Source organism: Dermacentor andersoni, chromosome 8 (genome assembly GCF_023375885.2).
Source record: "Dermacentor andersoni chromosome 8, qqDerAnde1_hic_scaffold, whole genome shotgun sequence".
Taxonomy (NCBI): domain Eukaryota; kingdom Metazoa; phylum Arthropoda; class Arachnida; order Ixodida; family Ixodidae; genus Dermacentor; species Dermacentor andersoni.
The window spans coordinates 155,562,684-155,589,358 of NC_092821.1; the positions used below are offsets into that span (position 1 = coordinate 155,562,684).

The 26,675-nt window shown below is 45.2% G+C and overlaps 1 protein-coding gene and 1 pseudogene across 14 annotated transcripts in view; one reads left to right on the plus strand and one right to left on the minus strand.

The window, feature by feature from the left end:
* The window catches only part of LOC140219912 (uncharacterized), a 178,018-nt gene that overhangs the window by 85,075 nt on the left and 66,268 nt on the right, over nucleotides 1-26,675 (minus strand). For 12 of the 14 annotated variants that reach the window (XM_072290089.1, XM_072290088.1, XM_072290086.1 and 9 more), the window contains 4 exons: nucleotides 19,011-19,268; nucleotides 12,916-13,011; nucleotides 9,123-9,227; nucleotides 4,423-4,594 (listed from right to left, as the gene is read on the minus strand). In XM_072290089.1, coding sequence (XP_072146190.1) covers nucleotides 4,423-4,594; nucleotides 9,123-9,227; nucleotides 12,916-13,011; nucleotides 19,011-19,268 — 631 coding nt within the window. The remainder of the gene's footprint in view (nucleotides 1-4,422; nucleotides 4,595-9,122; nucleotides 9,228-12,915; nucleotides 13,012-19,010; nucleotides 19,269-26,675) is intronic. The other 2 variants (XM_072290083.1, XM_072290087.1) reach the window with 2 other exon arrangements.
* Nucleotides 4,625-6,125, plus strand: LOC140219962 (uncharacterized; annotated as a pseudogene).

Sequence of the window (26,675 nt, forward strand, 5' to 3'; positions counted from 1 at the left end):
CACTTCGGCAATAACACAGGCAACGATGGCGAAAAGTCAAACCTCGAAAAGTCGAACCTCGAAAGGTCGACCCTCGTAGCCAACGTATTTTAAGTCGCAGCAGAATTACCGAGCAACTTCTCCTTCGCATTCTAAATGCCACACACCATAGTCAACGGCAGATCCTTCTCGCGTGCCAGCACCAACTTTTTCACGCCACGTTCGACAGTGCGAACGATGACCAATTTTTCTTCTATGCTGAGCACCCGGTTTTTGTCCAAGCTTGCACGACGCCACAACACAGGCCACAACGCTCTCCGACTCCGGCACGGCGCCAAAATTATGTTGATGTCAATGTTGATGTGAATGTTGATGTTGCTTCACCCTTCCAAGTGCCCTCTGCATTCAGTTTTCATGATCACACTGCGTACCCACAACGATCGGCTAATCGTTTTTTTGAGCCCCACAAACACAATCTCAGGCTCGAACCATGGCATTTGTGGTGCTTTCCAGTGCAATACTCTCGCAATCTTCCGTGACCTCCTCCCCCCCTCCCCCCCCCTCCCCCCCTCCCCCCCACACACACAGAAGCGGCCACTGCCTTCACGTCCTCATTCGCTATCCAGTCTGCAAGCCATTTGGACGTCAGTCACTCCTCTCACTCGCCTTCCTGTCAACTCCTCACCTCCTCGTTGCCAGTTTCGACGTCGCTGCTCCTCCAACGTTGCCCTCTTCCAGCCTGCCCTTTCCTACTTCTTGGTCTCAACAACTCCGATCGCCTTTCTTCTGCTACACGTGAAGCCGATACCAAGCCCACCATTGCAACCGTCGCCATCACCAGCACGCACTGAAGCGAGGTTCCCCGACGACATTTTGAAGCTTCTGCCTTCCGCACCGCCTGCCACATTCAGTCACTTTGGCGCTGACGGCACATGCGTTTGGATCCGTGCTGCAGGCCACAAGATTGTGTGTTATTCGGAGTGCTTCGTTAGGTGTGCCTCACCTGTGCTTTTGTGGTCTACAGTGATAAATGGCTCCGTCAGACTCCAGGCGAAAGTGTCTGACTTTGGAGCAGAAAGTTATGCTGATAAAAGAAGTGGAAAAAGGTGGCTGGCAGAAAACTGACATCGCGATGGAATTCGGAATACAGCCGTCTACTTTATCAACTGTATTGAAAAGCAAAGAAGCTGTGCTGGAAGGCTTTGAAAAGAGCTTCTCAGCGAAGAGAAAGAGGAATCATGATTCTAAATACCCTAAAGTGGAAGGTCCACTTCTACAGTGGCTGAAGAACGCTGGGAGTGCGAATCTCCCTGTACATGGACTTGCACTTACTGCAAAAGCCGAAGCGCTCACCCCCAAAATGGGCCATAAAGATTACAATTTCAGCAATGGCTGGCTAGAACGGTTCAAGAAATGACACGGCGTGACCTCGAAGTCAATTGTCGGCGAAAGCACAGCCGTGAACCGTGACACTGTAGATGTACGGCACCAACATCGGCTTCAAGCTCTACTTGAACAATATGAAGACAAAGACATCTACAACCTAGATGAGGCTGTATTTTTTCACAACATGCTAACGAATCACACATATACTACCACTGGTGGAACCTCATAAAGAGGAAAACCGAGCAAGGAGCGTGCCACAGTGCTGTTTGGTGCCAATGCAACAGGCGGGGTCAAGCTTCCCTTGTTGACTGGAGAAAACGGAGAAGCCGCGGTGCTTCCGAAATGCAGCTATTCCCAAGGAATGCATCTACAAAAGTAACAAACGAGCATGGATGACTGCGGCTATTTTTGAATACTATGTGTGCCTTCTGGATAGATGGTTCGACGCAAACAATTAGCAAGTGCTTTTCACAAATGACAATTCTCTAAGCCACGGGAAGATCGACAACCTTAAGGCGATCGCTGTGGAAGCCTGCAAACACAACCGCAGTACTGCAATCGACGGATCAGAGAATCATTGAGACCGCCCGGAAGCTGTACCGCAAGGCTCTTTTGCAGCGCGTGCTCACAGCGTATGACGCCAGCAAGAGGCACAACATTGATTTGCTTGGTGCGGTCCACTTGCTGAACTTGTCATGGAACTCGTACCTTCGAAGGTCGCCATGTGCTTTGCGCACGCCGGCTTTTCCCATGCAATCAGCGACCCTGACAATGACCGGACTTGCAGCGATCTGTACAAGGCTGGCCAAGGTAGAAGGGGACTTCGAGACACTAGCGTTGGCCGACACTGCTGCTCACATGGTCGCCCCAGCGACAGATGCGGAAGTACCAATTGACACTGCTGGTGGCCCCGACGAGGATGATGAGACGGCAGACGAAGAGCCATGTGAAGTGCCAACCATGGTGCAGACGTGGGAGTACCTACGTCTGCTTCGAAATGAGGTTGAATGCGGCGGCGACCACGACCTCATGCAATGCTTGGTCAAATTAAAGCAGGGGTTCCTCGCACCCGGTAAGAACTTGGACCAGCCAATGCTCACTGCCTCTTTTGCATCTAAATAAAGTTTTGCTTCACTGAATACATTGTATTTTGACCTCCTCGCAGTTGTGGCGCAATTAAAGCTCAACTGCTTTAGCTTCTCTTGACGGGTCGCTTATATCTAATTACCGCTTATGACGCATTTTTCCGCCATCCCACTGACTTCGTTATAACGAGGGATTACTGTATATGAAAGTCTGGAAAATATTTTTTTTATCAATAAAATTTCTGATGAATAGAATCAAGTGCTTCCTTCCTCTGAATCTAATGAATTAGTGACGTCCTGTTGCATTGAATCCCAGTGAGGTTATCAGTTTAATGGTGGACCTGTGTTGTGCAGCAATTTTTTATTTATTGCGTAGAAAGTTTTGCTTTTCAGTTTTTCTCTAAAATACAGAAGAATTATCCCAACTTTATGGCAGGTGGGTTATCTTAAGGGCAATCTGTGCGATACAAAAGGACCACGCATCACCCAACTCAACCACTGCTCGGTGCGTAACCTTTACCGACAGTAAATAGTATGCACCATCCGCCATTTTATTGTTAGGTGCAGAGTGAGTTGCCACCTGTCGAAGATTCAGAAATATGCAGCATCACAGTAAGTTCATGAGGCACTTAGGTAAACCTTAGGCAGCCTGGCCGTGACAAAAATTCACCCCAAGGCACTGTGGAATGCTTGCTGCTAGCATAGGCCACTTGTATGTTTACACGGGTGGCTCATCACGTGATCGATCCCAAGGTCACGCGTGCGAATTAAATTGATGGCTGTTAAAGTGGCGTGAAGATCGCCGCCAAGTATCCAACACGGTCTGCGCAACTGTCGGTGGCTAATCGGCCCGAGCTTCGCACATGCTTTCGCACTTCACGAAATACGTGCTGCTTATGTTGCCGTTCCATCTGTCCGTATCGCACTAGCATTCCTATCGAACCTGTTGACCTGGACAAACTTTGTACCAACAAAGGCGGCCCCGGCCAGCGCGGTGCCGTTCTGTGCATTGCGGCGTTCGGCCGCCGTGTGCGCTCCCCACCTCGGGCCACTGCCAGGGAGCGCTTGCAATCCGCCACTGCGTCAGGCGGGACAGGGCTTCTTTTGCGCCGAAAACGAAGTGAAACGGTGGTATGGGGGGGCATCGAGCACGAGGGGCTCCGTGGTGCACGCGACACGGGGCACTGCGCGGGGCTTTTATTTTATTTTATTTTTTATTTACTGAGTACCTGCATCGCCTTAGAAACCATTACCTTGAATATATTGAAGATTGCAAAAATCAAATGCGTAGTAGATAGCCGATTCGTGAATCGTATTATTCCAACGTTCACTATTCAATTCGATGTGGTGATATTCGACAGTTGCACACCCCTATTTAATACCTTTCTAAAGCTATCCAATACTTTCACTGGGCACTGACAAATACCACCGGTTTTCCTTTGAGCCTATGCAATCGGCCCATTAGCTGCGTTGAAACCAGGTGAGCATGCAGGCTTGCAATGTAGTTTCAGCAGGACTATGGCTTGATGGAGTCGCTCGCTTCATGTTTGCAATAGCGAGGCGTAAACAGACTCTCATAGGTGGCTGTATGCTAAAGACATGACAGTTGCACTTTTTCACAGTTCAGTTTCGGTTTTCTAAGTAAACTTAGAAAGCGCTGTCCTGTGTCTCTGTCATGTCCCTGTCTTATTTAATTGTGCTAAAGGCTTCGCCATTATAAGTAAACTTGTCTGGAATTCCTTACACTGCAGAAATTAGCACCGTCTCTTAGGTAGTGACTTTTCTACGGTATTTTAAGTCATAATTTCGAGATATCTGGAGTCCGGCAGTAAAGCTCTTCTGGATAAAGGGCTAAAAATACGTGTTGACATCGTACTAGTAGCAACCTGACTGATTTCTCGAGACATCAGTATTAATGAAGGTTTACTCTACGGTCACACCACTGCTTCGTTGCCGAGAGGATGGGACCCACCTGAGAGGGCCTTAGCATGAGCATTTGCTGCCTCTTCTTCCTGAGTGAGGTCAATGATTTTCACCCCAGATGCAGGTGATGTGCCGCTGGCAGCAGACGACACCACAGCCACTGTTCGCACAGATGTGCCAGCAGGAGATGCAGCGGAGCTCGTTGGGACACCGACTTTCATCTGTAACACAGCGTAAGCATCAGCTGCCACATGTTTCAGCTGCACAGCATGTAAATATATTTGAGTTACATCAATTTAAGCTCAAATTAACACCCAATTTAACTGGTGATAAATAAAATAGAGTCATAAAACAAATTTTGTATTATTACGGTACAAACTGTGCAGTTTGGACACGGCAACCCAGCCGTGACGATGACACCTTTGTATTGTAAAGCAGCACCAAGCGTCTCTTTAACAACCTGAGTCTACAACGTCTTCATGGTTCCTCTAATGCCTTCAACAACTCTTTCTTACCTACTGCTATTGAATTGTGTAGCACGCTACCCAACAGTATGGTAAATGAAAGTGATCCAGATAAATTTAGGCACCTATTGTCATGTTTCTTAAACCCTCAACCTACCACTGCTACTGAAAATCGGCGCACTGAAGTGGCAGTATCCTAGATTAACTATCAATGCCACCCAATATGCCCCTTGCATGACATATCAGCACCTCGTGCACAACATCTTCTATACTCCATCATTGGGCACGATGACGTCACGCTGACACCTTGTGACACCAAGCCTGCTGGGTATAAATCTGCAGCCAACATAGTTGAGCTTCAGTGGACATGGCAACCCCACCGTGATGACAATGCCTGATATACCTTTGTACATGCAGGTTAGTGATAAAAGACACGGATTTTATAGTGACTACCAATGTATTGTTGCCGTGTCCACACATACTGCCGAAGTGCATTAGCAGCTGCTTTTCAATGGCATGCCTGTTGCTTAAGCTTTCGGGAGATGTTGAGAAAAATCCAGGACTCCTTATGGAAAAAGTGCTAAACGAGATTCTTCAAACCCAGAAAGATATCTTGGAAAAAATTACTCTAATGCACGAAAAACAGACATCGTCTGAGTTGGGTATGTTGCAAATGCAGACCAGGTTGGCAGCCATTGAAAAGAAGCTCGAGGTCTTAGATGAAACTCAAATAAGGCTTTCAAAGATTGAAACTTCTGTGAGTGACTACGAGACCTAAATTGTTACTCTGTCGAAACAACTTGATAATTTGGAAAATCGGTCCCGCCGCAACAATCTGATCGTACGAGGTACAGAAGAAGAAGTGAAAATGAAGAAAAGTAAACAATGATATTTTTGGGGCAGTGCTGGGACAGAAAATGACCACGATTGAAAGAACACAGAGCCCAGGTAAGAAGACTCTCGATAAAGATTGCCCAGTTATCATTAAGATTGGAGACTTCAGGGAGGAAATGAGTATCTTGAAAAATTGCTTCAAATTGAAAGGACAGGAAATCAGTATTTCAAAGGATTATTCTAAAAGAGTGCTTCAAATACGAAAAACCTCTGGAATTCAACAGCAGATGAAAGACAAAGGGGAGTGAAGGTGAAGCTTGTGTTTGATAAGCTGAAGATGAATAATGTCATGTATGCCTGGAATGAAACTATAACGAAAGGTACAGGTGCCACGCCTATTTCAAGAGAAACAAATGACTTCAAAAGCCCCAGTCTCGACAATTTAAGATTATAAACCTGAACGCCAGAAGTATATTAAATAAATTGGTTGAGTTAGAAAGCATAGTCTTAGAACACGAACCTGACATATTGGTAGTCGCTGAAACATGGCTTCATAAGGATATTTTAGATGCCCAATTACTCCTCCCAACTATAAGAAAGCCAGAAAAGATTGAGAAGATAAAGGTGGGGGCATTGCGATCATAATAAAAAATAACCCATCATTCTCTGCTTTGCCAGACGTAAATGGCATCGAAGCACTGTGGATTAAGACAAAGTTAGATAACCACACAGTTTTCATTAGGGCCGCCTAAAGATCCCTAAGATCGCCAGTGGCTGTACTGGCAAAGTTGAGATATTTTATAGATGTACATCTACCTCATGACATTAAGATTCTCTTGCCTGGGGATTTTAATCTGCAATCTACCTAGGATTGGCTGGCCTTCAAAACTGCCTGGTACACGAGAGGCGCCTAGTTGCAAACAGTTGCTAGATCTTGCCCGCTGTAATAACTTATTTCAAGGTTGCAACCGACTACACAAGGAGATGTCCTACGACATCATCCATTCTCGATTTGATCTTTGTATCCGAGTACCTAAAGTCATCCATCTGCGACTGCAAAATACTCGATGGATTATCGAATCACATGATGGTTCTGTTATCGTTAGACGCATCCCCAGAGATAACAAATACTCATTCCCTCACAACTTTCCCTAATTTTAGAGCCGCCGATGACAATAGATGCAGTAATAGACTGCCTTGAGTATTCGCTCTCTGACTTTATGCAGCTTTATAACTCTGGTGCCAGCACAAACTGATTATGGAACTTCTTTTCAGAACTGACAGCACGGCGCATTAACAAGTTTATTCAGAAAAAAACTAAACATACTAATAAAAGAAGTCCTTGGATCACTAGAGATATACTTCATGTTAAACGGAGACTACAATGTAAGAGGAAGGTAGCTTCACAAAACCCTGACCCAGAAAAGAAACTTTACGTTGCCCGTATCAGCATAAGATTGAAGCTCCTGCTAAAGGAATCCAAAGAAAGGTCTGATAACATAACACAAACTAAGTTTCTTCACAAGTCCCCTGGTAAATTTTGGCGTTACATTAATCCATCATCTGTTATGCACCTTGCTGGAGAAGAAGAGAATGGCCAAGAACACGCGGAAAATATTATTCTGCATCTGTGTTCACACATGACAATGGTGTATGTATTACCGCCTTTTGTTGATGAAAATCTAGGACCGCCTATCCCCAATTTACAAATTGATGAACAAGGTGTTCTGAACCTCTTACTCCATGTTGACCAAAAGAGCCCTGGCCCAGACGGCATTCTAAACGAGTTTTTGTACAGGTACGCTGAATGAGTTTCTAAATATCTGAAAAAAAATATTTGAGTCATCTATTAGTAACGGATGTTTTCCTGGTGCTTGGAAGCGAGCAAAAGTCATACCTGTTCACAAAAGCAAGAAAAAATCTTCTGTTAACTATTACAGACCAATTTCCCTCACCAGTACAACTTCCAAGTTACTTGAACACATCATTTCAAAACATCTCCTGCACTACCTGGATCGGCATAACCTTCTTTACAGTCATCAACACGGATTTCGAAAGGGTCTCTCTACAGTTACCCAATCTATAGAAATAATTCACGATCTTGCTGAAACAATAGGTACATATGGTCAAACAGACATTATATACCTGGATTTCGCAAAAGCGTTTGATAAGGTGTCGCACCCGAAAAAGTTTAATACTGTCTTCAAAAATCAAGATCTAACAAAATGGTTCTCTTCGTACATTTCTTTTCGTGAACAACATGTAGATTTTGGGGGTTACCAGTCTAGCACTATACCCGTCGCCTCTGGGGTACCACAAGGTAGCGTTCCAGGTCCGCCTTTATTTTTTATCTTTGTTGATGATATACAAAAAACCATTTATGTGCCATTAAGACTCTTCACTGATGATTGCATGATCTACAGTAAAATAAATTCAATCCAAGGTCAGAGTGAAATAAATTCAAACCTTAAAAAAATAATTAAATGATGTCAGGAATGACAAACAGAGTTAAACTTCAAAAAGTCGGTGTTCATGACCATAACTAGGTAGACAAATATTCTTAATTACAATTATCAAATTAATGGGCATACACATGAACGAGTGAATCAATATAAATATCTAGGAGTAACATTTACATCAGACCTACGATAGATACGGTAGTCTCCAAAGCTTCCAGATCACTTTGGTGCCCGAGACGCACCGTGTACAGTGCTACTCACGATTCTCACATACAAATCTCTCGTAAGGCCAGTAATGCAGTATGCAAAAATAGTATGGGCCCCTTACACAGTAATCAACTGCCTCAAGCTTGTAAAGATTCAACTGCTTTCCTCAAGATTTATATTTAATAAATACCGCCACATCTATTCCCCAACCCAGCTGTGCGAACAAGCACAACTACCAGTTCTTGAAACAAGAACCAGGTATGAAAGATTGAAATTCCTTTACCTTATTATCCATAACTACATTAGTATAAACACATCAGCGTATTTCGAAATCAACACTAACAAAACATCCAGACATCGCTACAGTAAATTTATTCCATTACCGGTTTTAAGAAACGACTGCTCTAAGTTCAGTTATTTTCTCCACAGTTGCGAAGATTGGAACACTCTCGCAGACTCTGCTGTTTCAGCTTCTACATTGACCGAATACTTTCATAGCATTGAGAATATTGTGTTTGCTACTGAGATCGAGCAGTAGGACTGTATTGCCTGTGTGGACTGACATTTTTTAGCCTTTATGATGTCCTGTTGTTTTGTTTTGTGCCAAGAAATTGTGCTTTCCAACGTCCGTACGTACATTTATTTTCAGTTGAATATCTGTCCATTTTTGCACTTTGTATTATGTTCAAATTTCTCCTCTACCACTCCTTTTATGGTCCCTTTGGGACTGACAGTATCAATAAATGAAAGGAAAAGAATTAAATGAAAAAGAAAACTTAACGCACTGCAGGTGATGGAGAACCAGTCATGCTGGCCGTGTTGGCAATTAGCTGCATTGGCACTGGCATCGAGGATGACACCGAAGTAGACGAGGATGGGGCACTCTGCAACTGCAAGGATCACCATCAGAGAGACACACGCCACTCATCACTCTGACACGGCTAGTCTTCAAGATTTTCATGAGTGTCGCCGAGGCTACGTCATCAGAAAGAAAAGCACTGGCCGCCCTTTACTATACATGTGTTGCAGTTTGTGATTCTCCATGACAAATGCACACAGGGTTAAATAATTTTCAACACTGCATTTTTCCTTTTCAATCTACGTTGTTTGGCATCATTTGGCTAGCGATTCTGGTCGTTAAATTGCGGACTGGCAGCAGGAACAGACATCCCTTTGAGAGTACTGACTGCACACTCACTGCATAAAAATGTTACCACAAAAGTTTTGCACCCGCAGGCAACAATTCATTAATGAAGAGGCCACTATCAGGACTGCAATAACTGGCATTAAATTCCATACGGCGGTTGCATCAACATATACCAAAAATAGCCTACAGCACCCAATATATTGATAATTCCACCCCCTTCAGAAATTGAAAAGAAACTAAACGAGAGAAAGTGACAAAAAGAGCACGCAAACAATGCATCAATCTAGAAAACTTAACTCTTACACACACATACACAAACTTAGAAAATCAGCAAACACAACTACGGACGATGCAACGGCATGTGCAGAGGTGGCATAACATTACACTACTAAAGTCCAGCTGAAGATATTTGTGCCATGACAGTTCATAAAATTTTAATCAAAACGTGCAAACAGGGCATGACTGCCCAAGAGAACTGTTTTCCACCCCAGTCACACGTACTGCCCGAATCTGAAGTAAATGGAACACATGCAATATCCAAGTTGACGGTCAACCACGTTCTATTCCACTTTGAGAACTAGCAGGGCACAAGAGCTTTCTTGGGCGCAATTATTAGCAACATTCATTCTTAAAGTCAAACATTTTTTTTATTTGTGCCAGGACCCTCACCTATTTTCACATTCCTCAAGCCAACTGCAGGCTTGCTTTCCCATTCCGAGAATAAAATCTTTATTTCAATCAGGGAAGTCTATGCAGTTTGATGGTAATATTTAAGTGGAGTACTGCTAGAGCCGTGCACTAGCAAATGTTGCACCAATGCACAGTAACTAGTACAGTAAAACCCACTTATAACAATATTAAAGTGCTAAGAAAACCTTATTGTTTCAATCTATAATTGTTATAACTGGGCTGCATGAAAAAAGCTGAGGGAACAAACATTCAAACTATTTAGACAGAGAGAAGTACAGTTGAACTCACCATTACCAATTGTAGCAATGCTCAAATGTAACAATGAGCAGATGCCCCACCCTGCCGCATTATGGGCTATAACAATTAAATCTGGCTACTGGGTGTCTGCACCTAATATAAAAAGAATGTGAAATTCACATAAACAAAAAAAAATTATGTCAGTACTCATCTCGCGGTGATTGTTGATGGTAAGGCAGTTAGCATTACTAACCTAACTATTAATATTACTAACCTAACCATATTGCTGAAGTCACGTTTATTTAAATAAACATCGGTAGTGGTCATTCTGAGACTTTTGTTGCTTCAGCTATATGCCACATACAGCGGTATCGTCCCGCATTTCTATGGAATTTGCTTGCCAAGGACACCCACAAGCATGGCAGCATGCCAACGACTGTATGAGACCAACATAGTGACAAAGATGGAATGACAAACAAGAAGCGACGTCGATGGAACAAAAAGGCAGTACGACAATGATGGCATGACAATACAATTCTTAAATGATGATGATGGTATAACAAGGGCAGCACGATGACAGCATGATGAAGGCAAGACAATGGTATGTATGATGATGACTGTGTGACGACGATAGCGTGACAATGACAGCACGACGAGAGTCGGATGTCGAAGTTAGGACGACGCAATCATGACTATGGCATGACAGCAGTATGAAGACAATCAGATGACGACAAGCGTATGACGACAATAGCACAACAACGACTGCATCATGAGGCCTGTATGACAACGATGGCATGACGAGAGTAGGATGACAAGGGTGGAGTGACAAGAATGACAACAGTGACAGCACGACCACAATAGCATGTCCATGATGGTATGACAATGGATGCATCATAGCCACTGCCTGACGATGCCGTGACGACAATAACATGCACTCTAAAAAAAGGTTTGCACCCTTCGGTTTGTATATCTGCCACACAACAATAATCGTCATCTGCCTTGCTTGAGTTTCCTTTCTTGAAAACGTCGCGCTCACTACTTTCCTGTCGGCAATGCTATGTCATGCTGATAATGCGCATGCTGTTTGTTACTGGGAAGTACCGGGTTTACAGCGTTAAAGAAAGGAAATGTGGACAAGACAGATGACGGTTATTGTTGTGTGGCAAGATACGACGCAAAGGGTGTAAACTTTTCTTAGAGTGTGACTACAGTGGCATAACCACAACAGAATCAAGGAAGCATTATTATGATAATATGATACGATAATATGCTATGGTGACAATGGCACGACAACAATGGTATGACAACGACTGTGTGACGACAGTGACATGACAAGAGTAGGATGACAGAGTTAGAATAAGAACGATGGAACAACTGCGATGGCATAACTACGAGTAGGCAACATTTACGGTTCATACTTGGCTAAGGGCCGCCCTCTTCTAAGGGCCGCACCCCCACTTTGGAAGGCAAAATTTTGGAAAAAAATTAAAAGCGTCCTGTCAGAAAGCGAAGTTACGTTGCCGCTACATGATGATAGCTGCTTTTCCGTTGACGCCACTCAGGCCACCACACCATTATTTCTTTGTGTGATGCATCATCTTGGCTTGTTGGCAGTGTTTGCAGTCGGATCGATGGCATTTCCCCTCTAGAGAAGGGAGTCCTGTTTCAGTCAGTGCTGGTCAGGGACAATGGGCCAGCATCTGAGGTTGTGTACTCCAGCGTTATGCCATTTGCACCTCCCTTACACTCTGCTACAGCTGCCGAAGCAGCACGAACCTTAGGCAGGCCATCATAGGCCTGATTCGTGCAAGGGCCACACCCAGCCAAGATTCCATTTAAAAAAATGTGGCCCTTACACAAGTAAATACGACAACTGTTATCACCGATAATGTGGCATGAGAGCATTGTAGTAAGCAGTATATTTAACATTCTATACATACAAAAGTTGACGGTACATCGGCTACTTATGTCAAATATATTGTTTTATAAGTGGTTTCCACTGCAGTATGCTGCAGAGAACGGGGCAGTGCCCTTCACACTTTTGTGACAACCAAGTAGTGCCCCAACCAAATTCCGCCAAAGAACCCAAGAAGCATGGCAGTACAAGGTCACACTACAAGGCTGTGTTCCATTTATTTCTAATCCCACCAGTGTGTGACCACCAATTCCGCTTATTTCTGATGCCACCAGAAGTAGGACTCAGCATCCCAGATGAGCAAAGCCAAAGAATGTCAAGCAAGAAAGACTACATGCAGGCTAAAAGACAAGGCAGGTCAGGCACGAGTCATTACAGAAGGCCAAGCAGACCAGAACCTTCACCACTGCTGATTAAATTAGAGACAATCAGCAACAAGCTAGCCAGGCAACTCAACGAGTTGGTTACGAGACCTCTGAACAAGAGGATCACAAAGCACAAGCCCTGCCCCAAACAAAACTACGAGCCAGCAGCAGACAACAATGGCAGGCGGCCCTCAGGAGACTGCACAAGCGTGCGCTAGTTTTACCTGAGGGGGCATACGAGTGACCACAGCTGTGCTGCCACCACTCGGTGTCGAAACGCTCACCAACTTCATGTGCTGGTTTGGTTTCAAGCCCAGCTGCTGCACAAGATAGGGTGGAAATAGAATGAGGAGGAGAGACAGCAGTTGCCTGGTGACATTCTGGAAGACAACTCCTATCTTTTCACTGGCTGCACAGACATTTCTGCATGTGTGGCTATAGTTTGCTTATTTGATGGCATGGGTGTTCATGTATCAGTTTAGTGACATTCTGTATGTTTTAACAATGAAATGCCCCTTAACTACATCAAACTTTGCCAGAACATTCGTCCCCATATTTACTTATGTAATGCTAACCAAATCCAAAAAGTGCTGAAATGAATTTTTTACCCATTTAACACAGAATATTGCCACAGCACACACACGTGACAACTGTCATTTTTGTTTACAAAAGCAGTAAAGCACTGGAAATGATTGCAGGCACTGGAAACACGTCGTAGCTGCTACCTTGTTTGTCAATTGCCTGTTTTGAATGGCACGGCTGCATTGCCATCAACCTCTCGTCACATGACGACAATTTGCACACCATGCCTAGTACATGCATACTCTGTGGCTCAGTTAAAGTTGACCAGTGGTGCACAGACAAAACAAGGTGCAGCAAACACAAAAAACTGCATCCCATCATTGTGGACTTGTTTATGGCACTTGATTGAGATGGTGGCCGCTGCACAGGCCATAATAGAAAATGAGGCCATAATTGTGCAACTGAAAGTGATCGCCCGAAATACAGAACCTGGCTAGCCTAGCAGGCAGCACATGCAGATTTGGCATCATTGGACAAAGATCTCCCAGAGGATGCTTGTGTTCCAAGTCAATCACTTTTGCACAATTTTACATGATTCGGCACTGGGCATGTAGGCATCTATGGGAGACAAGTGTGCCACGCACACGCAGAACAACATTCTTGGATATCGTATTTTCGCACGTATAACCCACCACCACATATAATCAGCGCCCCTAATTAAAACAGCTGGGGGGGGGGGGGGGGGATACCTGCGCATATAATCAGCGGAAATCACCGCATACAGCTCAAATCGTTGCAAAAACAGCCTCCATTTACAGATGCACTTGTCCACATCACGGACAAATCACTTGCTCTTGCTTCCGCGCACCAGCATTGAAAGCAGCTGGACCCGGCAACAACTACTGGCCGATTTTGCGATTGCAAGATCATTCTTAGTAGGGATGTGCAAATACCAAATGGTTCATGTTGAATCTAATATCAAATCAATTCGAATCGAATACTGTATATCAGAATACTTTCCAAAAATTCATGCTTACAAATTTTGGGCGAGAAAGCATGGTGCTGCACATGCTCAGGAGTCTCCTAGCATTGCATAACAAGAATCTAGCAAGCTGTCAGTAACTTACGTACATAGAAATCAAAAGATACAGTACAGTCAGCTCTTATTAATGCGTACTTCAAATTAGTATGCCAGCACTGATTAGAGCTCAGTTCTAGTATATGATGGTCTCGAATATATTTTTTTTTTTTTAGCAATAGAACATCTGCTGAATAGAATTGGAGCTTTTCTTTCCCTCTGAAGCTAACTAATGGCATTATGTTGTACCAAGTACCAATGCGGTTCTCAGCTTGCTGGACCTGTGTTTTACAGCAGTCTTCTATTGCATTAAAGTATTCCTTTCCACTTTTCCTCTAAAATAAAGAAGGCCTTTCCGAACTTTACAGCAGGTGGGTTATTGGGAAGCCAATCTATGCGACAGATGAAAGCGCGGACGGCGCATCATGTCACTCGACCACCGCTCCTTGTGTAGCTATTGTTAGCACTGCGCCATTAAAGCGCTGCGACTTGTTAGCGCTGCGACATTAAACAACAGCGACTGTGTTGTGTCCTTTCTTCTGTCCTCGTCTTTAGCGCTGTGCAGACATGTCAATACTGAATCACGAACTTGCCCAAGCTTCCACTTTATCAAAGAGCAGGTGCCATTTATAGTCGGGTTCAACGTGATTAGCCACCTGTCAAACATTCTGAAATCGGGAGGGTCACGGCAGGCTCGTGCGATGAACCCCCCCACCTACGCAACACACACACGCATAATTCTATTGCAGCAAAGGACGAAGGCATAGATGGGATACACAGAAGCAGCGCTCTGTATGCAGCGCTGTGTGGCTGTGATGGAAATTCACCCCAGGCCAATGTGGTAACAGGCCACAAGCCTTTGCAGAATGCTTGCTGCAAATACCCAAAATCACGCGTACAGGTTAGATTGATGGCTATTGAAGTTAACTTCAAGTGTTATGTTCATGAAGTGTTAACTTCATGATCTGCATGCCTCCTAGCAGCTAATCGGCCGAATCTTCGCACATGCCTTCACACTTCTCGAAATACATGCAGATTTTGTTGTCGTTCCCAGTGTCCACGTTACGGTATCGTTTAGATTGGTCCAACCTGAACAAAAGCAGCCCGGGGCGACGCAGCTCCACTTGGCGAATTGCAGCGTTTAGGCACTGTGCGCAATCCCCGCATTGGACTGACGTCGGGAAGCCCGTGCAGCAGGGCAGAAGCACTCGCAGAGACAGAGTCCACGAAAACGCGAGCAACGGCAGACAGATTGCGGCTTGCTCGGCACTCCTTTTTGTGCCGAGAACAACGAAGTGAGGTGCTCATTTGCACAGGATCGAGCAAGAGGGGCTATGAGGCGCATGTGAGATGGGGCACTGCGCACGTTTCTATGTCGAATATAACAAATATTCGAAAAATCGAATAGTAAATATTTGATTCACAAATAAAATCATTCAAACGTTCACTATTCTATACGTAATATTCCAGTATTCGCACACCCCTAATTCTCAGTAACACATAATTGCTAATTTTTAGTTAAGAAGCGTTAGCTCGGGTGCTCCTAACCAAACACTTATAAAAAGAGAACTTGTTTTTCTCGACAACCATTGCACCAAATTTGATGAGGTTTCTTGCATTTAAAAGGAAAACTTAAAATCTAGTGACTGTTCATTTTGGAATTTCTGTTTTAGGTCGTCAATTTTTCATAAGAAATTGGCAAAAATCGCAAATTTTCAGAAAACAAAACTATCTAGTTTACATCTCCGTAACTCCGCAATGAAAAATGATATGACAATTCTGTGAATTGCATCTAATAGTACGTCTAAAGGGGACAAAATTGATGTGCTACACATGACTCTCAAAAAATAGTGTAATGAAAATGCAGCTTTTGCAAAACCCTTGTACACAACATTTAATTATTTAATTATGGGGTTTTACGTGCCAAAACCACTTTCTGATTATGAGGCACGCCGTAGTGGGGGACGCCGGAAATTTTGACCACCTGGGGTTCTTTAACGTGCACCTAACTAAGTACCACGAGTGTTTTCGCATTTCGCCCCCATCGAAATGCGGCCGCCGTGGCCAGGATTTGATATTTGATATTTCAGGAAATTGAGAAAAAAAAAATTTGTTGAAAAGTTAGTTTTTTTCCCCTAGTTCCAGTAATTGTACATACTTGTTTGGCTAGATATTGGCACTTTGCGATCTACAAAGAGCTAAACAAGCTACCGCACAATGCTTTTTCTGAAGATTTAGCACAGAAAAAAAGTTCCCAGAAAGAAAGACTACCATATTTTGCCCTTGTGCGTCACAACTCAAAAACTATAACGCCTACACAAACACTAGTTACATATTTGAAATCTGCATAGAAAACTCTATAATTGGCTGAATTTTGAAGCCTCCAGTACAAGTAATAAAAAAAAAAGGTGTCTCGAGGAGCGTCTCCCTTTAAATAAATGAAACACATACAGTAGAACATTATTGATTACAGCCCACTGCATACAATTTCCCACCACCAACGTTCTCGATCGAGAACACAATAAATGACCCAATCCTGTTACACTTCTTTACCGGTTCGTATATTTTTGGAAAGCACAATCTTTCGGCATCAACATTCAGTATCACCGATCGGCAATCACACCAAGATTTTCAACCGCTAGATTCCATGTAAAGAGGAAAAGTTGCGAGGTTCGCACGATCAAGAACAATAACCACCCACTGCAGCAGCTTCCCCGCAATGGTCGTCTACCCGCCTCATGTGCAAATGCTGGCACGCACTTGGTTTCCGACTCCGATGTCAGCAAATCTCCCTCGCACGCCACCTTCACAGCTACTCCCACTGCATGCTTCTAATAGGCGGTAAACCAAACGCACCACTGTTCCCCGCTGCAGGCGGCTCGAAATGAGCGTCATGTTTCGTTCTGGCAGCACTGTAGGCGTCACATTCTGGTGTCGCCCGCCAGCTCGATTTCGTTTTGGTTTCCTGTCATCGTCTTAAAACACCTCACAATAAGGACACTACAATGTGCGCCTCGAATTGCTCGACCCACACCTGCTCAGCGTGCATCGGCGTGTCATGCTGCAACAATTCCCGCAACACTTCGCTTCACTTAGATGTCAACTACAGATGAATCTGTCAAATTCTTTAGTGACTTCGAATTCCATGTTTTCCCGATTAGCACGTATTTTTTTTTTTTTTTTTTTTTATGCGAGGGAATTACTTGGCTCGTTGTGCGACCGCACAGTGATCAGAAAGCCATGGCAGAAAAATGGCACTGGTGTTGGGCTGTTAAGCACAAGGTCGCAGGATCGAATCCCAACCATGGCGGCCGCATTTCGGCGGGGGCGAAATGCAAAAACACCCATATACTTAGATTTAGGTGCCCATTCAAGAACCCAAGGTAGTCCAAATTATTCGAGAGCCCCACTACGACGTGTCTTATAATCAGATCGTGGTTTTGGCACGTAAAACCCCATCTTTTAATTTAATTTTTAGAAAAACTGCACACAGATTCTGTGAGCTTTATCTGACTAAGGAAGTGGCCACTGTGAGGATTCAATCATCTGCCCCACTGCCACTGCTCTGTAGCGGAGTGCGCTAACCACTGCACCACTGTTGCGACAGGCGACAGTAATGAATATCATCGAGGCTGTGCTTGTGGTTGGGCTGGCGGGCGATTCACTAAATGGCGTGTGATAGGAGTGGTGCCACTGTCGGTGCTGTGGAGTCTTCATCGTGCGAAGTTGAATGGCTTGCATGTACACCATCAGTCGAGACAGCAAAGCATGGCCACAGACACCAGTTCACTGCTGATGAAGTATGAGACCACCGCAACACAGCAAAATCTGCAAAATCGACTGCAACAGCAAAACAATGCTCGCCACCCAAGCCCCCAACAATGTGAAGGGCAAAGCGAGCAGCTGTGGAGCAAGCACGGTGAGCTACAGCGACTGCAGCAAGGCAACGTGCACCCCTCAAGTCCCCGACAGCGACACACTCAGCAACAATGCTCTCGCAGTTACACATCATAAGGATTGCTTGAGTGACCCAATAGTGCTTTCTTAAAACGTGTGAACAAAGTTATACTGTGTATATCTGTGACCTCAAGAAGACAGAAAAAGCATGTCATCTTTACACTGCTGGTCTACCAATTCAACTGTTACACATAGCTGCATGTGCCATACGTGATAGCAGCGGCGTGCTGTGAAGCATAGTCTACCACCGCCACCACGGGGTGCCGCGACAAGCACTTTCACCGACAAGGCAATCAACTTTTGGGCTGGGCTTTACCCCCTTGGCTTCTCCCCTGTGTAGCTTTGAGCGTGCTAGTGGAGAGGAAAAGAGAGAGAAAGCCGTGCATCGGTGCAATAACTCCCCTTATACTTGAAGGATTCAAGAAGCTTTTGTTAAATGAGATTTGCAAGGTTTCCTTTAATAGTTGGGCCATTCTATGATTTAGTCAGAAAAGCACATCAGGGCCCTTAAGTTTGAAATTTTCAGTGCATTCCCTGTCTTTTTTCGTTATTGCGGGGTTCAACAGTACTGTCATCCTCCCCATGATAGCTGAACGATCGAAGCACCAGAGTTCCCTCTAGAAATTTTTCTAGCATACACCATGCACACAGCATCTGAAAGAAACATGCGATAGCTTAATGCTTGCGCAGAAGACTTCTTAATTGAACAAACACTTTGCACTGTTTATTGAGATTAGAAGAATAAGAGAAATTAAAACTTACCGCTGCCAGCATTGAGGCATTGGTACCAGTCACTCTGATCTGTTGTGCAGGAGTCGGCGGACGTGCGGGCGACGTGCTGCCCGAAGCCACAGTTGAGACGATCACATTCGGGGCACGTGTGGTAGTCACATTGGGAGCACGGGACGCAACAGAAGTCGGTGCCATCACGGTGGTAGGCACCGTCTTGACAGCAGGGGATGCAGCTGCCGGCGTCTGTGGCTTCAAGGGTGGCATCCGTACGCACACGCCAACAGACCTCTGCATGTCATGACAGTTTGTTTTTCATAAGCATGCATGCATGGAAGAAAACACAAAAAGATTGGAATGAGCCCTCATCCATGTATGCAATGACGTGAACAAAAAGCAGCAATTGTCAAAGACAAACATAAAACTAATAAATTAATAAAAACACTTCTTTGTGCAGATACTGGGGGCAAGTGCCACCCCTGGGAAGACTGGGGCTGCAGTGAGCAGGATGTAGGAGGAATGAGCTGGGAATTGCTGCCGCATCGGCTGCATCACGAGTAGAAGAGCAGGCTGAGAATGAAAGTTTCAGTATCACGAGAAAATCGTTAGACATGCTGTGGTTTGAAGCTAATGTATGACAAATAATGAGACATTAAAAAATTTAGAAAAATAAAAGTATTGTTGCAAAGGACTATCACACGTCCCCTCGAGTGTCGGCATTCCTTTTTATATGGTATGCTTCAATGGCCAACCATGCAAGCCCAAAAAAGAACACAAAGCGCCTTTCAGGCAGAATGCCGAGTCTTCCACCACTACTCTTTTTGTGAATTTCTTGGACTTTACCAGGGAGTTGCTGTTTCCGGCTTAGTTGCAATGGAAGTGAAGTCTCACACGCGTCCGCTGTACTCGGCAGTGCCGCAGGGGCTGCCTCCACGAAGTGCAACAGCACCAAGGGCCACACTGACAGCAACGACACCATGCACTACTACGTCAACAGTGAAGAATCTTGTGCTGGTGCACAAGTCGAGCCGTAAAGTGTGGAGCCGTAAAGCAAAGAGAAGGTTTTTCAGCACATCATTAAATTCGAGTGCATCCAGCATGAGGTCTTCACAGAATACCGAGGTACTCGCCATCCCTTTCAAACCAGTTCTCACCACCGACAACATGAGATGCTTCAACAGGCAAGTCGTGTCTGTACATCTAGAGGCGCTGGCTTCAAATGAAATCAAGCATATCATCATTTCAGAGCAACAGAGCAAACACCCACAAGAACGTCCTAGCAATTGACGTAGAACATCCGGATGCATTGTATTCTTTGCGCAAAGTCACAGAACTTGACGGGATGGAAGTCCACCGTCATATTCTGCAGCGCAAGTAAGTCAGCACTGGCGTAATTTACGATGTTGATGAGGCTATTTCCAACACTAATCCGTCAATCTTAATCAAGCCAGCTACAGAAAACACCGTCATTGCAAGCGCGTTTCATTTCGGCGCGTCACAGTGTGTAAAGATTATCATCATCATCATCATCATCATCATCATCAGCCTGGTTACGCCCACTGCAGGGCAAAGGCCTCTCCCATACTTCTCCAACAACCCCGGTCATGTACTAATTGTGGCCATGTCGTCCCTGCAAACTTCTTAATCTCATCCGTTCACCTAACTTTCTGCCGCCCCCTGCTACGCTTCCCTTCCCTTGGAATCCAGTCCGTAGCCACTTCCGACACGCAGTTCGCCCCTTTATACCAAAACTGCTGCAGTGCTGGAAGTGCATGAAGTTAGGCCATATGAGTAGTTCATGCAAAAACACTACCCCATGTTCTCGATGCACTGGGTCCAACACCACTGACACATGCGAGGCCAGTGTGCTGAAGCACACAAATTGCAGCGGCCCTCACGATGCATCCTCAAAGGACTAGCCTTTCTTCGAGAGGAAATCACAATGTCGTAGAAAATGGTTACAGATCATTCGTCTCACCAAGAAACATTTTTACAATTGCTAGTAGGCACAGCAGGCCGGGCCTTTCTCGTAGCACTCGACTTCTGCGCAGGCGCGAGTAAGAGCGGGTGCGAGAGAGAAAATCTGGGGCCCTTTGTTCCTTGAATATGTGACTCTGCCTAGGCACTACGGAGGAGGTCTCTTAGAGCGTGTTTGTATGAGTTTGTCCTTACACATACCGGCATAGCGGAGTGCGGTCGAGTTTGTTTATGCTCCGCCGCTGGCTGCCCACATGGTAAGGCAGTTGGCACGGACTCCCCATTTGGTGATTGCTGTGTCTGAAGGGGCAAAGTTCTGACTGGTGTTGTATAAGTCGCGGGTCACTTTTTTTGTCATAATGATATTCAAATAACTTTATTCAGTGCCCTGCGATTTGGTGGGGTGGGCCTGGACCCCGCCTAGGTTTCAGCCAATGATAGATTGCATTTTTTACAAGCACTGCTCCAGGAGGGCAGATGTAGCCAGCAAACGGAGGCCTCAGGAGAGCACCTGAGGTTATAATAAAGCAGGCGGCGCAGGATCTCCAGGGCACCCAAGAGGTAGTGGGAGGGGATCAAAGCTGGAAGCAGGGCGGCCTGTGGGTTGGGGCTGCGGCGACTCCCAACCCGCGGACCAGTCTGGGTTCTAGCTTTGGTGTCCCCGCTGCCGCTTTGGTGTCCTGGAGGCGCCGCCAATAATGCGAAATAATGGCACATTGTTTCAATTAGTAAAAAACACGATTCAACAAATACAGTTACGTCCAGCCGCCAACTTGCAACACTAAGTTCAGCACTACCATGCCCCACGACTTCTGCCAGCACGCCTAGGGACAAACACATACAACACGCGCTAAGAAACTCCTCCGTAGTGCCTAGGCAGAGTCATATATTCAAGGAGCAAAAGTTTGCACATTTCCTCTTTCGCACCCGCTCTTACTCGCGCATCCGCGCACACTACCAGTGTCTCCGCAAGTGCCACGCCCAGCTGCACCTACTAGCAATTGTAAATACACCACCAAGAAGCGGCCAAACCTAATAAGCGACAATGATCACGTCGCGAACGTTGTTCAAGAATCTCCAAAGCCTCTGTACCACGCGAGCCACGACCAACATCACCACCTCCTCAGTCGCCCAGGCCATACAAAGTCGGCTCTAAGGACAAAGGAGCTTCGAACAGCAAGGCAGCTGAAGCATGGCCTGAACTCCCGAGGCTACACATACCTACTGAGCAAGATCAGACTTCTACGGCTATGGATACTTTGTCTGTTCCTGATAAACTGATGGACCGAGATCAACAACTTGTTGTCATGCTGCGCTCTCTGGTGGTGAGTACTATTAGTGTTCTTCTGGACAAGCTACTGACATCAACAGATCGAAGTGCATTGCAAGTGCTGGATGCCATCAATCCAGTTTTCGCAAGCCTTCAAAAGTCCAGTGCTTGAGAACCTATTCAGCAGAACCATGGCTTGTCAACAAGAATAGTGATCATACAGGATGATGTAAAAAGCACCTCCATAGTCCCAATAGAATGCGAGAGGCCTGGAGTCATGTATTTTGGATTTCTGGCAGTTCATGTTTGAAAACCACTTTCCTATAGTGGTTACCTGTGAACCGAACTTATCAGCCACCATGAACCAAACTGATCGGCCACCATAAGAATATCAGGATATCAACCTTTCGTTTCAAGCACGTGTGCCTGAAATAGTAAGGTTCTGGTATACATTCGCAAGGACCTTACGTATTTCACCCAGCCTGTAACGCCACACGACGGTAACCAACATGTGCGTGTTACTGTGAAAGGAAAAGAGGCTGTGTTTTATACTTATTGGCGTCTGCCTTTCCCCAACAAGTCAATTTGATTGCAAAAGACTTAAAGATATTATGGCTGTGACTCCAGGTCTTTGGATAATAACAGGGGACTTTAACGCTCACCACCAGATATGGGGAAGCTCCAGGATAAATTCGAGGGGCAGGTCACTCATATCTTTTGCATCAGGCCACAACCTGCCTTCTAAACGATAGAAGCTCGACATTTCTGTGAGGAACAATGCACAGCAGCTGTCTAGACTTCCCACTGGTGTCACATTGTTTGACTTCAAGCGTGCAGTGGTTCACCAATATTGAAACGCATGAAAGTGATCATATTCAGACCTATATTCAGACCGGTTGCTTCTTGCCAAAATGACTGGTCAGTCTTTGAAGATCTGATAGAAGACACATGCAAGAAATATATTGCACGCAGGTTAGAAGACAGATTTGCAGACGCAACGCAAAATAGTATGCGTTGCTTCACACATTGATTGAAGTGTACAGATTATGACATTGAATTGGAAAAGCTTCATGCACTATGTCACTGAGCTGAAAGGAGGTACAGGTGCACGTAGTCAATTCTCGACCTCAGAGTAGCTCGGCGCATGCAAAAGAAGATACAGCACCGAACGGATAAGCTAGAGAATCAAAAATGGAAATGCTTTTGTGAGTCACTGGACCCAGCGAGCCACTGTCCTGTGTGTGGTGTACCTTTCGCTCATGTTCCCAGCAGTGACACCTTTTTAACGCCCTTACTCTCCATCAAAACCACCGTGAGATATACGCTGCAGAGGAATTTTGTGTGAAAATTGCCAGCAGGACAATTGTACTCCCTGACATTGTTTAATGTGACATTTGTGGTCCAAGAGAAACAAGTATGGATGTTCAATTTTTTATGCAAGAGCTGCAAGCTGCTATGGCGCTCTGTAGGCATTCGTCTTCACCAGGGGCCGATAAAATAACACCCTGCTTTGTGCCACCTAGGTCAAGAACAACAACTGCTCAACCTTTTTAAAAAGTCATGGCAAGATGGTGTCACTGAACAGGAATGGAAACACAGCCGCATGGTACTGCTGCTAAAAGCAGGAAAGTCACAGCCGGAACTGGCATCATACTGGCCTATAGCACTTGCCAGCTGCGTTGGAAAGCTCATGGAATGTATGACACTCATGCACCTCAAATGGTACCTTGAACAGTAAAAAATATTCCTCGGCTCAATGGTAGGATTTCAATGAAGCCATTCCATCGACTGATAAATGTCATCGATCTTGTGTCATCTGCAGCGCAGCAAAAATCTGGGAAGCGATTATCAGTAGCACTTATTCTCGACGCGAAAGGCACTGACGACGTTTCCCATCAAGCCATCCTAGACGCACTTTTGACAAGTGAACTAGGAGGGCGAGTATTTCGATGGACCTGAAGCTACTTGACACGAATGTCTTTGGTTTGTACGTGCGGAAGATGGTCAGACTACCGACCAGTACACATGCCGTGGCGTCCCCCAGGCGGTGTTCTAAGCACTATTCTTTTCAATCTCGCGCTTCTTGGGCAGGCCGGATCCCTACTGGAAACAGTGAGTGTTTCAATCTAGCCGACGACATCTGCATCTGGGGACCGGCAGTGACTCGCCCGCAGGTTCACGCAAGGCTACAGAAAGCATCAACACAGGCATCTGTCTCTTTGCACACAAGGCCTAACCCTCTTGACAGAAAATGTGTTAGTCGCTTCTACGTGAAAAGCGATGACTGGTTATCCAGTATACATCAATGGCCAGCTTATCAAGATCAAAATTCACAGCCTATCAAAACTCACACTGGGGTTAATTGTCAATATTGACCTCAGTGTGAGCTTTGTCGTCATCGTCGTCATCATCCCCCTATTTTATGTACAGTGCTCACGGAATGAAACGCGACACGGAGCATTTAGTAGAACCCTGCATATGTGCAAAGTACGCGAGAGCACCATGCCATGTCGCAAGGAATTTGGTCGCCAAGGGTAACGAGGGCTCCGGTGTAGGTGTACGCACCAAAATTGCGTCGATGTGACACGAACTGCAGCCGGTAGAAACGAAAGTATGCGCATTACTTAGCCCTAAATTGACGCGTTTAATTCCGTGAGCACTGTACACTGCAGGACGAAGGCCTCTCCCTGCCATCTCCAATTACCCCTGTCCTGCGCCAACCAATTCCAACTAGCGCCCACAAATTTCCTAATTTCATTGCTCCACCTAGTCTTCTGCCGTCCTCGACTACGTTTCCCTTCTCTTGGTACCCATTCTGTAGCCCTAATGGTCCAATGGTTACCTAACCGGCGCATTACATGACCTGCCCAGCTCCATTTTTTTCTCTTGATGTCAATTAGAATATTGTCTATACCCATTTGCTCTCCAATCCAAACCGCTCTCTTTCTGTCTCTTAACGTTATGCCTAGCAATCTTCAATCCATCGCTCTTTGCGCAGTCCTTAACTTGTTCTCAAGCTTCTTTGTCAGTCTACAAGTCTCTGCCCCATATGTCAGCACTGGTAAAATGCACTGATTGTACACCTTCCTTTTCAATGATAATCGTAAACTTCCAGTCAGGAGCTGACAATGTCTGCCATATGCGATCAAACCCATTTTTATTCTTCTGTGAATTTCCTTCTCATGATCAGGGTTCCCTGTGATTAAATGACATAGGTAAACATACTCATTCACAGACTCTAGAGGCTGACTGGCGATCATGAACTCTTGTTCTTTTGCCCGGCTATTCATCATTATTTTTGTCTTCTGCATATTAATCTTCAACCCCACTCTTACACTCTCTCTGTTAAGGTCCTGTCATTTCAGCAGCGGATGTTGAATCGGCCTCTCTTTGTAGCCACACTTGACGCTTTGAATGATGCCTTGGTCACGCGGCTGCAGTGCGAAAGTGCAGTTTTGTAGAAAGAAACACCAAGCCCATTTTTCCAAGCTCCATTTCATCAACTATTTCCGAGAGCGCCGAGAATGGAAGCCTTTCTTTTTCAATATTGTAGACAGCGAGCTGCAAGCAATTCCAAATTCTTTGCCGATCTACATCTTCTTCCTGTCCTTTTGAACTAGGGCAATAATTGTAGCCTTATCTTTCAGAATAAAAATATTTCTGCTCTTTAGTTGGAGGCGGCATCTTGGCAGGCTGGCAAGCAGAATGTCTGATCGATACACACACAGCTGAGGCACCCTAGCACCAGCTGCACACACTGACCACAATGCACGTACATGATCATGCGTGCGGAACACAAAGCACAAAGCCTGACAAAGCGTCATCGGCATCTTCTTATGTGGATGTGGATTTGGCTCATCAGCGATTATGGATGAGCATGCCATGCAGGCAGTTCCGCTCCGCATTAACCCATGCTGTGGTGGCACACAGGATATAAATGTGCCAGCTGCGAGGTTGCCTCCACTCTATTTTTTTTTTCTTTTTAATTTATATTTCATTTCCGGCCAGGACACTGCGCTGTACACACCTGTTGCAAAGGATAAATCATCATCAGCATCATCATCATCGCTCTCTCCTGTTGCCAGATGCAACTGCTTCACTGCTGTTTCATTGTAAACAAAAATGGCGGCGGCCACGCAAGAACACTGTGAACAAGGTTCCTTCCTTTATGGCTGTGGCGGTAGTTTATGCAATTTAAGGGTACAACCAATGCACTTGTGCAGTCTTTGGACACTGTTAGCATTACACGAGTTATGCAGACTGCCATTTTAGAAAATTTTGCTAATGCAGGATTGCTGTCCAAAAAAAGTTTCGTTGTTGCGAGATATGAAATGCATTGATTCCTATGGGCATTCACCGGGTATTCGAAAATATTTCGTTGCCTCGGGATATGATTATCGCGGTTTTCGAGTGTACAGGACGAGGGGTGACTTAAGCTGTTCTTTATCAGA